The 12,074-nt window shown below is 60.1% G+C and overlaps 7 protein-coding genes across 7 annotated transcripts; 5 read left to right on the top strand and 2 right to left on the bottom strand.

The window, feature by feature from the left end:
• Positions 1 to 312: 312 nt before the first annotated feature.
• Positions 313 to 1,710, top strand: JDV02_004870 (uncharacterized protein; the record flags this gene model as incomplete). The annotated part of the gene is made up of 1 exon (XM_047986116.1): positions 313 to 1,710. The coding sequence occupies exon 1, from the start codon at positions 418 to 420 to the stop codon at positions 1,708 to 1,710; it is 1,293 nt and encodes a 430-aa protein (XP_047842096.1). The 5' UTR covers positions 313 to 417.
• A 1,028-nt stretch (positions 1,711 to 2,738) lies between these two features.
• On the top strand, positions 2,739 to 4,504 carry JDV02_004869 (uncharacterized protein). Its single transcript, XM_047986115.1, has 3 exons — positions 2,739 to 2,803; positions 2,896 to 4,324; positions 4,396 to 4,504. Exons 1-2 carry the CDS (start codon positions 2,788 to 2,790, stop codon positions 3,765 to 3,767), a joined length of 888 nt encoding a protein of 295 aa, XP_047842095.1. The 5' UTR covers positions 2,739 to 2,787; the 3' UTR covers positions 3,768 to 4,324; positions 4,396 to 4,504.
• Positions 4,412 to 5,662, top strand: JDV02_004868 (uncharacterized protein; the record flags this gene model as incomplete). The annotated part of the gene is made up of 1 exon (XM_047986114.1): positions 4,412 to 5,662. One exon carries the CDS (start codon positions 4,412 to 4,414, stop codon positions 5,660 to 5,662), a length of 1,251 nt encoding a protein of 416 aa, XP_047842094.1.
• Positions 5,663 to 6,181: 519 nt separating this feature from the next.
• JDV02_004867 (Chitinase) lies at positions 6,182 to 7,546 on the top strand. Its single transcript, XM_047986113.1, has one exon. It carries the CDS (start codon positions 6,245 to 6,247, stop codon positions 7,307 to 7,309), a length of 1,065 nt encoding a protein of 354 aa, XP_047842093.1. The 5' UTR covers positions 6,182 to 6,244; the 3' UTR covers positions 7,310 to 7,546.
• A 134-nt stretch (positions 7,547 to 7,680) lies between these two features.
• Positions 7,681 to 8,862, bottom strand: JDV02_004866 (uncharacterized protein; the record flags this gene model as incomplete). Its single annotated transcript, XM_047986112.1, has 1 exon — positions 7,681 to 8,862. One exon carries the CDS (start codon positions 8,860 to 8,862, stop codon positions 7,681 to 7,683), a length of 1,182 nt encoding a protein of 393 aa, XP_047842092.1.
• Positions 8,863 to 9,715: 853 nt separating this feature from the next.
• Positions 9,716 to 10,488, top strand: JDV02_004865 (uncharacterized protein). Its single transcript, XM_047986111.1, has one exon. It carries the CDS (start codon positions 9,786 to 9,788, stop codon positions 10,407 to 10,409), a length of 624 nt encoding a protein of 207 aa, XP_047842091.1. The 5' UTR covers positions 9,716 to 9,785; the 3' UTR covers positions 10,410 to 10,488.
• On the bottom strand, positions 10,431 to 11,963 carry ndk1 (Nucleoside-diphosphate kinase). Its single transcript, XM_047986110.1, has 7 exons — positions 11,365 to 11,963; positions 11,249 to 11,279; positions 11,142 to 11,185; positions 11,027 to 11,085; positions 10,933 to 10,977; positions 10,814 to 10,879; positions 10,431 to 10,767 (listed from the first exon to the last, which is right to left on the bottom strand). The coding sequence occupies exons 1-7, from the start codon at positions 11,631 to 11,633 to the stop codon at positions 10,571 to 10,573; spliced, it is 711 nt and encodes a 236-aa protein (XP_047842090.1). The 5' UTR covers positions 11,634 to 11,963; the 3' UTR covers positions 10,431 to 10,570.
• Between the last annotated feature and the right edge of the window lie 111 nt (positions 11,964 to 12,074).

Here is a 12,074-nt window from a genome sequence, read left to right as displayed (position 1 = left end):
GCCCGCCAGCACCGCCACGGCCGCCGGGGCGCTGATGGGCCGCCGGAACGGCCGCTAGGTGACAAGCTTGCGCCGTGATTCCACCACATCCCCCCTGCACACCCGACTCGTCGCGTGCTCCTGATGTCATGGTTGCTCAGGGTCCCATGAGCCACTGCGGGCATTTAAGGTTGCGAGGCGTACTTGCGCCTTTGCTGTGCTAGATGGCCAAGGCGACCTTTAAGATGTCGAGAGGCTCCAGACTCAGAGTCCCGAGTTAGGCCTGGGAAGTTTGGCTCATGACGACAAACCCTTATGCCACCTTTCCACCATCTTCTTCATACCAGGCGCAGTGCCTTTCGGCTTCACGATACACCCCCGCTACCCTCGGCGTCACATCACACACAACTGCCTCTGTGAATCGCTGTGCTCGCCGCCATGGCCGACATCTCGGCCAAGATCCAGGATGCGGCCGCCAGAAACAGCGACCTGCTGCGCACACTCGCCGAGACGGACCACGCGCCGCCGGACCTCGAGCAGCACCGGCGGTTCCTCGACGAGCTGAGCGCGCAGCTGCGGGCATCCGACTCGCGGCTCAAGGCCCTCAACGGGCGGCGCGAGCTGGGGCTCAAGGAGCACCAAAAGTACCGCGACAGCTCGGTGCGGCGGTTCGTGTACAAGGCGGCGGGCAAGAAGGACCGGTTCGCGGAAAAGGCGGACCGGGGCGAGCGCGAGTACTTCGAGGTGCTGCAGCGGGCGCACCAGGAGGACAAGATCAACGGGGGGCTCCGGGCGCAGGTGGAGGAGGCGCGGCAGGCCGGGCGGTCGCTGGAGACGACGGCGGCCCGCAACCGCGAGGCGCAGCGGCAGCTCGACGAGCTGTACCACGCCATCTTCGCGGGGCCGACGCCTGACTTCCCGGACGAGGACGCGGCGGAGCAGCGGTGCGAGGCGCTCGTGCGGCGGTACCGGGCGGCGCGGGCGGCGTGCGAGGCCGAGGCCGAGGCGGCGCGGCTGCTGGCGAGCGGCGACGCGCTCATGATGCAGGCGCTGCAGCACATTGGCGACGCCCTGAGCTACTCGCGCGTCGACATGTTTGGCGGCGGGGGGTTCGCCGACGTGCTGGAGCGCAACGCCCTGGCCGACGCCGACCGGCTGCTCATGATGGCGCGGCTGCAGGCCTCGCGCGCGCAGAGGGCGAGCCCCCAGGTCAAGACCCTGCCCGGCGTCAACATCAACCACGGGCACATCTTTGCCGACGTCTTCTTCGACAACATCTTTACCGACATGGCCTTTCACCGCGAGATTGAGCGCGGGCGCGCCGAGATGATGCGCTGCGCCACCGCCCTGCGCGAGGAGCTGGACGCCGCCGCCGCGCGGAAGGGTCGCTTCGCCGCCGAGGTGGCCCGGCGCGAGGCCGAGCTCAAGGCCGGCCGCATTGCCCTGCAGGAGGAGCGGCAGCGCGTCTTTGACGGCGTGACCTCGCTGCCGCCACCGCCCGACGAGGGGCCGCCCATTTCCTACGAGGAGGCCGTCCGGGAGGGGCCGTCGACCACCACCGCCCCTACCGCCCCTGCCACTGCAACTGCCACTGCCACTGCCGAGGCCGAGGCCGTGCCGGAGCAGGTTGTCGTCGCCGGAAAGGCGGAGGCGTCGTCCGGGGCAGAGGCGGAGGGGAGCAGGCCTGCAGGCCGGCCGGCGAACGGCCCGACGAGGGAGTGGTGGGAGTGAGGCAACAAAGGCGCATGTATACTGTACAATATACGCTCGACTGTACAAAGTACGAAAGTAGTGGTCGTTTACGAACCACGATGACAGAGCCTTTTTTGCGCCGTGATCTCTCGTGCGTCGTCAGCCGCTGAACTGTATCGAATCTCGATCAAGACGCCCATCTTGGAACACAAAGGCAGTGCAAGACAGCACACACAAGCGAGGGATCCGGCCACGCCATTCCAGTACGTTAGTAGTATCGTGGCGCGCATGTCGTCCCTCTGACCACCGGCGGCCCTAGGTATGTATATGTACAACGTCGTCGCGGCGCCGCGCGGCACATCCAAGCCTCCCCGTCCCGTCCGTCGGCGTGGGTCCGCCTCGGAGCACCGACAGACAGCCGGCGCCGAGCCCCCGCCCCGTCCCGGGGCCAATCGCCCTCCCCTCCTGCTATTCATCTGCACCTCCGAGTTCACTTGCGCTGCGGAGTTGCCTCTGGTGCCCGTGCTGAACGTGGCCCAGGCGTCAAACGATGGCTGACACTAACAAGGCCTCTCTCTCCGCTTTGGCTGAACCACGTCCCCCCTGTCAAGCCCCCCCAACAACAAGCCCTTTTCAGGCTCAATCCGTGACAGCAAAAACGGTGATTCATGACTATCCCGCTCGACACGCAGATCGGGAAACCCGCCCACCTCGTGCCTCGCCGGCCGGTAAGCGTCGTGGCATTCAGCCCCCCTTCACAAGGAGCTTAATCGCATTAACCTTGCCATTCTTCCAACGGTGTTTAATAGGGCCGGGCACAGGCACCGCCCTTGATTCCAGCTCGTCATGGCTTGGCAAACTACTATCCTGCCTGCAGATGAGGCTTGCGACGGGGGTGCGGGCTAGTAACGGCATCGCATATATAATGAGAAATAAATAACCGCCTCGCTTCGTTCGCCCCTTTTGACAAGCAGAGGCTACTAATGCCGACGAGAATCCTCATCGCCCATCGGACAGCCGAGTGCTCGTATATGGAGGGCCCCCTTTTGTAGTCGAGGCGTCCGTCCACAGCAACAACAGCAACCTTGTTGTTGATCGTCTCTTCTCGTCACCATCATGAGCGGCAACGGAGGTTCGCGATGCCCTCTCCTCCTCCCTAACGCCCCCAGTTCGCAAGAACCACGCCCCCAAAGAAACGAGACTAACTGACACCCGCAACGATAGGCCGCCCTCGCGGGTACGTCGACCCCGACTTCCCCAACCCCGACGGCGAGTGGGACACGCCCATCATCATCTACGGCTACACGCCCGCCATCGCCCTCTCCGCCTTCGCCGCCGCCTGGTTCTTCCTCCTCCTCGTCGCGCACGCCGTCCAGGCGGCCCGCCGCCGCAGCTGGTGGTTCGTCACCTTCTCCGTCGGCCTGCTCTTCGAGATCGTCGGCTACGTCGCCCGCTCCCTCTCCGCCGAGCGCGACCCCTACCACCTCATCTACTTTGTCCTCAACTACTTCTTCATCGTCACCGCGCCCGTCTTCCTCGCCGCCGGCATCTACACCGTCCTCTCCGCCCTCATCTCCCGCCTCGGCGATGACACACGCTACGCCTTCCTCCCGCCCCGCGTCATCCTCGCCTTCTTCATCACCTCCGACGTCATCTCCACCGTCGTCCAGGTCGCCGGCGCCGCCCTCATCGGCGTCCGCTCCTCCCGCCGCCAGGACCCCACCGCCGCCAACAACATCCTCCTCGGCGGCCTCGCCTACCAGGTCTTCGCCATGGGCGTCTTCGTCGTCCTGGCGGCCACGTTCCTCGTCCGCGCCCGCCGCGCCATCGCCGACACGGGGCTGTCCGTCTTTTGCGCCGTCTTCGCCGCCGCCACGCTGCTCGTGTACCTGAGGACGACGTTTCGCCTCGCCGAGACGGCCCAGGGCCTGTACGGCGCGCTGCAGACCAACGAGGTGTACTTTGCGTGCCTCGAGTTCGCGCCCATTGCGCTGGCCGTGCTGCTCTTTGCCGTGTGGCACCCTGGGCGGTGCGTCGGGAGCACGGTCAGGGTGAGGGATGAGGAGAAGAGCAGATATGCCCGGCATGCGTCTTGAGGATTGTAGAGGCTAACTAATGGGTTTTCTTTTCTTTGCGCGCGTTGGGCTGTAACTCGGTGCTCTTGCCGTACTACCCTCACGGAGGGTCCGAGACATTCGAGAAATATCACAAGATGTCCTTGACCCGTTAGTCATGACGTTCTTCAGCAGGCCGCTTTGGTTGTACGTATGTATGTCGCAGTCGGCTTGTTACCGCCGGGCAAGTACCTAATCGGCAACCCGAAACCCTCCCTACCTATAGCGAGCTTGCCCGATGTGATAACGAACCCCTCAACACGATGCATCTCGATGCGCCAGCCCCCGCTTGATTCAAAGCCTCTCTCGACCCGTCGCTGACGCATCGAGATGCAGAGCCTTCGCGCTTCTCAAGAGACACATGCCGCTTCTAATCAGGGCGACGAAGAAACGTCGTCAAGAAAGCTGCAATGGGGGAGAGCCACGTACGCCGGAGCGTTGTGCTTCAATATCGCAGCATTTCTCCTGCCCGCCTTGTACAGCACGCTTTCTAAACTCTGGATTGCCCATATAGACGCCTCCATGGTGGCGACTTCAGAGTCAGTCAATCATTTCTTACATCTCACTTGACTTCTAGGGAGCAATGAATTATTCTAAAGAAAGGCGCTAGTGTCTACACATACATCATGACCCTCGCAGAGGTCATCAACGAAGGCCTCCCCCGCGCCGCATGGTCCACCATTGCAACCCGTCCGGCTGGACCAGCCCGCCTCTCCCTCGCCTACACACTGCTGCTATGCCAAACGCTCCTCGGTTTCATCCTCGCCCTCGTACTGGTCTCTTCGTCTCATTCCTTTACCGACGCCTTCGTTCCGGAGCTCGCTCGCGCAAAGAGCATCACGTACGTCCGCATTAGCAGCTTCTCCGCCTTGAGCTCCGCCGTAGAGGCAGCCGTTGCGGCAGCGTCGCGAGCGCTTGACCAGCCAGACGTGCCCCTCATCCTCAGCTCCGCAAAATTCGCCATCAACATTATCCTCGACCTCCTCTTGATCTCGACCTTCCATGTGACACCCCATGATCCGACCGTGGAGATGCAGGCGGGCATACAGCTCACCTGTAACATGGTCGCTGCTCTCCTTGGCATTCTCTACTTTGTCGTTACGAATGCTTCGAGCGGGAAGGACAACGGCATCTCAAGCGAGAGCGCCGCGCCGCGTTACACGGCGCTCAAGATTCTCATTCGCCCTGGATTAATCACGTTTGCTGAATCCGCCGTCCGCAACGTGCTCTACCTCTGGCTCGTTAGTACAATAGTGTCCCTTGGCTCCACGTACGCCACTGCCTGGGGCGTCTTCAACACCATCCGCTGGGGCCTCGTCATGGTCCCCGTTTCGGCCCTCGAGGCTACGACGCTGGCTTTCGTGGGCCATGCCTGGGGTCGCTGCAGGCGCCAAACACCTTACTCCCGCATGTCGTTCTCCTCGCTGTGCGGCGTTGTCCAACCTGCCCTGATATCCGTAGGTCTGGCGCTCGCATTCGAGATTCCGCTCTGCGTCGGCTTGTCAGCGGCCGGCTCACGCGCGTTTGCACGGTACCTCAGCGGCAGCGATGCCGTAGCCAAAGTCACAGAGCATATGTGGCGGTCCCTGGACTGGTGCTATGTTTTGTACGCCGTGTCGACGCAACTGGCTGCTATATTGCTCGCAACTAGACCGAAGTGGTACTTGTGGCAGAGCCTGGCGAGCAACATCCTGTACGTGCTGCCGTGGGCCATCGTTTGCCAAGCAGTGCGCTTGGACGAAGGCAATGCCTGGACATATCACGCTCTGGTCTTTGGGGGCAGCCTCGTGTTTAGCTTCATCTGCGTGCCCGTTGTCGTTGGCTTGTGGGGGTGGTTGCTATGGAGTGGACGGACTCGCCTGCCGCCCCTCAGGTAGGATGCGGGTGATCGGTCAGATGTATTGTATACAAGGCTGCGATGGATAACTGAGGACTCATTTAGCCGTATGAATTGCTCCTTGAAATGGCTTCAATCGGTCGAATTCTATTCTTGAGTTCATGGACTCGGCATGCCCACGCAAAAGACTTAGTTAGACTCTGCCTTGAAAGGCAGCAAGGGCATCTTATACGGTGTAAGAGCAGTGGGTTGCATTTTCGCTCTGCTCCCCGCCTTGCGATTAGTTGGGTAAACCTTGCTGCATAGCAAACACTCATGCTGTTATAAATAAGAGATCTCTATATCATTCACTTGGTACTAGGTAGTCCGACCGTATCATTGTCAATTTGTCACACATACTCGATACCAAGATGCTACACGGTCCACTATACGCACCGACCCCACGGCGCTCACAGGCCACTCCAGGGGTTCAAGGGATCCCTGTAGATCGACGGGACCCAATATGCACCCCGCCATCCACTGACACCTCGCCTCACTCCCGTCACTTTCATCAGCCCCCTCAACACCAAACACCACCCACATCGCGACATCGCCATCGCCATCGCCATTACCACCTCCGCAAATGCCTCCCCTCCCCTCCTCCGCGCCGCGCCCCCTCCTCCCCCGCATCATCACCTACTACCAAACCCACCATGACCCCTCCGGCAAGCCCATCTCCCTCCTCCCACTCCTCACCCAGCCCTCCATCTCCGTGACGCATGTCATGCTCGCCGCCATCCACCTCAACGACGACCCCCAGGCCCTCACCCTCAACGACCACCCGCCCGACCACCCCCGCTTCGACACCCTCTGGGCCGAGCTCCGCGTCCTCCAGGCCTCGGGCGTCCGCGTCCTCGGCATGCTCGGCGGCGCCGCCCCGGGCTCCTTCACCCGCCTCGACGGCGTCCGCTTCGAGGAGTACTACGCCCCGCTGCGGGACCTCGTTCGCCGCCGCGCCCTCGACGGCCTCGACCTCGACGTCGAGGAGAGCATGTCCCTGGGCGGCGTCGTCCGCCTCATCGACCGCCTGCGCGCCGACTTCGGCCCCGGCTTCGTCATCACCCTCGCTCCCGTCGCCATGGCCATGCTCGACGCCGAGAAGAACCTCAGCGGCTTCGACTACGAGGCGCTCGAGGTGCTGCGCGGCCGCGACATTGCCTGGTACAATGTTCAGTTCTACTGCAACTGGGGCGACGCCAGCAACACCTACATGTACGACCTCATGCTCGGCAAGGGTTGGCCCCCGGAGAAGATCGTCATCGGCCTCGTCACTAACCCCGCCAACGGCGCCGGCTTCGTGCCCTGGCACATGCTATCTGTCGTTCTCGCCCTCCTGAAGCGTCGGCATCAGCAGTTCGGTGGCGTCATGGGCTGGGAGTACTTTAACGGCCTGCCAGGGGGCGCCGAACGCCCGTGGGAGTGGGCGAGGGACATGACTTCGGTTTTGAGGCGCGAGGCGCTCGCACCCCCGCCTAACCAGCCACCACCACACGAACCTGCAGAGCCTCCCCCAATACCGCCACGACCTTCTGCCTCAACAACGGCGCCAGTTCGTGAAGTCGAGGCTGATCCGGATGATGTGAAGGGGGGTGCCGCCGTCGTTCCCTCGCCTTTTGACTACTACTCAGACGAGTCTCGAGATGATTGACGATGTGATGAAACTGAGCAGTGCCATCTTGGTCGCGTCGAACAAGCACCGAGCCGGCTCTGGCCATCAGGGTATTGGCATCAGTGTGCGGACCAAGAATGAATCACGGACGAGACGATCGCATACGGCCAACCTTGCATCTGCACATAAGCGTGGATTGGATTACTGCTACATAGAAGCACGGCGCGACCCAATATAAATAGACATGTAATGAATCAAACGTCAAATTGTCGTCCCAAAACTGTCTACATGTCTAGTGTAAAGCCAGTGGCATAACATGGTTACCTCCCAATCACCTTTTTTTTGCCTCGAAAGCTCCAACGGTTTGAGTACAGATACAGCGGCTGTTAAGAATGTTCGCGAGCCAAGACTTAGACGCACACCATCCAAGGGTCACACTGAGCCTCGACGGTGAAGTTGTGGTACGTGGGATAGCTGCCCTGAATGGCGGCAATCATGGGATCGAAAAACTTCTTGTTGAATCGAGCGGTCTCGCAGGTGGAGCAGGGACCAGAGAGAAAGCCATCGTAATGCGTCTTGTATGAAAGGCGACCGACAACGTTGTTGGTTGCCATATCAGTAGCTTGAATGGTGAAGGCCTCGGGCATGACTACCCAGCTCTGGTTGGTCGCGCTGGAGCCATTGTTTCCGGGCACGATGGGGTTCTGGTTAAACCACAGGCTGTTGAGGCCGACGTCGCGGAGTGCTTTGATGAGCAGAAGCGTCATATGAGTGTCTTCGTCGATCTGAATGCCGGCACACTCGATGGCAATGGTGAAACCGGTGCCTTGGACGGGACCTCCAACGCAGCGGCCCGTATTCTTGTCCCAGACGAAGTTATTAATGAATGCCTGCAAGGTGTTCTGCCAGTTGATGAAGCGAGGATTGACGGTTGAGTACACGGAAAGACTTCCGGTCTCAGGAAGAACAGTGGGAGTTGGTTGGCCAGAGACCGTCGTGGGGACAGGGGTAGCGGGGGGCGCTTGTGAGTAGAATGATGTGGCTGGTGCAGCACTGGACGTGGTCAGAGACGAGGTGTGAGAGCCCATGTCGTCGGGGCGAGACGGGGCGTGGTCGTCACGGTTGCAGACAAAGGCACTCCAGCAGATGGCGTCGTTAGTGATGGTCTTGTTGATGGCCGCGCTGACTGGACGGCCTCGGTAGGCCCAGCAGTTGAGAATGTCCTGCGTATTTTTGGTCGAGACTGCAGAGCCGGCCTTGAAGCCATCAGGGGTGCCAGCTTCGATGTACGCCGTCCAGACATTGCCGTTTGGCATCGTGGCCGTGGTGCCAGAGGGATCCCAGGGGTAAATACCGTCCTTGTATGGAACCTCGACGGCCATGTCTGGAGCGTCGGGGTACGAGTACGCGGAACGTGGCCAAGTGATGTCCTGGTACCAGTTCATTTGACGCGAAGTGGACCAGTCGAGATGCTCTTTGTTGTCTCCAATGCCGCAGTCGCAGAGGATGAGGTCCTCGTGAGGGAACTTTTGAGCCGTAGCCATGATGGCCAGGCCGGCGACCATGCCAGCGACGAGGGTGATAGGAGACATTGAGGCCGTTTCAGAAGTCTTGGTGGTGCGGTCGGGGGATATTGGCAGAGGCAGTTGGAGGCTTGAGGATGCAACTTGACAAAGACACAAGCGTGGGCAGAGAATGAAGAGGATGAAGAGGGAGCGTGAGAGCAAAGCTGGCTCTTCAATGTCGTGTAGTCTTTGGGCCATTCACCGCCAATTGCACCAGGCAGCATCTCTCTGGGAAGGAGCTCGCCTGCCAGGGAAAGAGAGGGCCGACGCGGAAGGAGCGCCTGCCCACGGCTGTGCAGCCTGCCAAGAACCGCAGGAGGCCGCATCAGCAACGTGCCATCTCATCCCATGCTCCTGCCGCTACAGAAGAAGGCGGTAAGGGCTAGCAGAGCACATCTACAGCGTGAAGGGCAGGACCAGGTCGGCGACGCGCAGGTGCCTTGATTCATTGTCGACTCTCCAGGTCTGGGCTGACGTGTACGCCTCCAGTAGTCATTTCAGATGATTCGAAGGAACAGACCTGATCAAGGCAAAGTGCTTGCAAAGATACTGGTTTTGCTTGACCAGAGCTTTACAAAAGTCGTGAATAGCCTATATCACTGATGTTGGAGCTGGATTGACCTCGACCAGGCAACTTCCGCAGCTCTAGCTCTGACGGCTGATCGCATATTTTCTGCCATTGAAGCGTAGGCAGATATCAATGGGATAACAGCGGCTCTGCTCTATTTTCACGTTTAGAACATCAAAAGTCCCGAGGACAGAATGAAATAGCAAGACAAGATGTTGCTTGACGTTAGGTTCTCAGCTACCCTGTACTTCGTACTTCAGCCATGGCGCGCGACTTGCTGACCCGCCCCGTATTTCGGTCCCAGCACCGCCTCCCGACTGCCTCAAAAGATTGATTCTTCCAGCTTTAGTCCGACTTTAATCATCTCACCATCACTCGCGTCATGTTCAGTCGCCGCCTGCCTCTCCACTGGCTCGCAAAGACGCGGCCTCGCCTGCCTCTGCGGCAGGTCCGTCGGGCAGCGCGCCTCCAGTCCTCGCAGTCTCCACAAGCGTCGCGCGTCGACCGCATCACATCAAAGCTCCCCAAGCGGCTACAAAAGTACACCGCTGGACTTCGCAACGCGCCGGTCTCGCACATCGTCTCTTTTCTCATCCTGCACGAGCTCACAGCCATTTTACCGCTCGTCGCGCTGTTCGCCCTGTTTCACTACACCACATACGTTCCCATCTCGTACATGACGGAGCACTTCGGCGAGTACGTTCAAGGCGGCATTGCCAGGTTTGAGAGGTATTTCAGCCGCAAAGGCTGGTTCGGGTTCGGACAAGAGGATTCGGGGGCTGGCACGGAGAAGAGCGAGCAAGCAGGCAGCAAGTCGCACGCCGAAGAGGTGGTTGACAAGTGGAGGAGCGGCGACAGGAAATACGAAATCCTCACGGAAGTGGCTCTCGCATATGCCGTCACTAAGGCATTGCTACCCCTCCGCATCATATTCAGTGTGTCGGCAACACCCTGGTTCGCGCGGATACTTATAAGGGCCAGGAAGATGGTCACACGCAAATCCTGACACATTATCTGCAAGCCAAGACAGCTTTCAAACTAGATGCTCTGACACGACGTCGACTCGATTTCTTTTTATTGACGCCACTTTTCCATGTCCAAGCTAGCTATGAACAAGTTGTACATGCCATGGCAGGCACTACCAAGTCAGTGCTTTTCAGCAGCCGCTTAAGCCTTCTCGTAGACCCAGTCGAACTGGGCAGCCTTCCAGGAGACGGTGCCGTTGGGGAACCAGTGGGCAATCTCCTTCTTGGCGTTCTCGACGGAGTCGGAGCCATGGCAGACGTTGCGGCCGACGTCGAGAGCGAAGTCGCCACGGATGGTGCCGGGGGCAGAGGCCAGGGGGTTGGTGGCACCGAGGAGAGCTAAATCGGTTAGAGAATGTTGAAGAAAAAGAGGCAGGATACTTACTGCGGCCGGTCTTGACGGCATCACGGCCCTCCCAGACCATGGCGCAGATGGGGCCAGAGCCCATGTCTGCAATTGTCAGCATGTGATTGCAAGTCCCAAGGCCGCACGGGGTGACGTACAGGAGATCAGGCCAGGGAAGAAAGGCTTCTCCTTGAGGTCCTCATCTACAACAAAGTCAGCGACGGCAGAGGTTAATTCCACCGGTGTACCAACAGTGCTTCTCGAGGTGCTCCTTGGTGGGAGTGACCAGGTTGATGGCAACCAGCTTGAAGCTAGGGACTCGATTTAGTTACTTGTGTTTGGACCAGTGGAGGATTGTCCGTCTTACCCTCGGTTCTCGAAGCGGCCGATGATGGGGGCAATCAGGCCACGCTGGAAACAAGGGGTCAGCATGTGTCTATCGCGCTATAGACGGCTCAGTTGCAAATCACTCACCTGAACGCCATCGGGCTTGATGGCAATGAAGCTATCACGGTGTCAGGCTGGAAAATCTTGGAGGGGTAATGGCGGGGTAGGGAGGGGTGGAGTTGGGACGCCGCAAGGGAACTCACGTCTGCTCGGTAGACATGGCTGCGGTTTTCGGTTCGTCTGAAGAGACTTGAAGAGTGGGAGAGATGGAGGAGACTGGATTGGAGATCGGAGACGGTGAAGGAGAGAAGCTGGAGGTCTGGTCGCGAGGGGCGAAGAGAAAGTAGCCCAGCAGCAGACCAACGAGGACGAGGAAAATTCGTGGGACAAGGGTTCCCACAGCAGCGCCAGGCGGGTTGCGTCGCCGCCTCTGCCCGCTTGGAGGGGCGGACTCGTGGTGGGGTCCAGCCATGGTGATTCGACGGCGTGGGCAGGAGATGGACGTACAGTGTGGCGATGTAGCTGCAGCACAGGCGCACGGAGGACAAGTTGGCGGTGAGGATAGTAGGTAGAGACTGAAGCTTGCCGTGATGGCTGCAGCGACAGACAGTTGACGGACGAAGCACCTCGGGATTGAATGGGCACCTCGGCAACCCAAGCGCCGGTGGATGTTGATGGACAGCCCGGTCCAGGTTCAAATGAGTGGCAAGCAGAGGCCAATGGCTCACACATGGCACGGGGCGGAAGAGGTCCAGGGCATCAGCGGCAGTGGTGACGACCCGGTGCTGAGCACCTTGGCAACTGGCACGTATTGAAGTATGTACAGTGCGCATTGGGACAGCAGCCCTGGCGTGCACTGACTGCGAGGCCAGCTGGCTTTTGGCACCGCTGTATCCGTGCTCTCCGCATATCG

The sequence above is a fragment of the Purpureocillium takamizusanense genome, chromosome 4 (genome assembly GCF_022605165.1).
Source record: "Purpureocillium takamizusanense chromosome 4, complete sequence".
NCBI lineage: Eukaryota > Fungi > Ascomycota > Sordariomycetes > Hypocreales > Ophiocordycipitaceae > Purpureocillium > Purpureocillium takamizusanense.
This window is presented reverse-complemented; position numbering and strand designations above follow the sequence as displayed.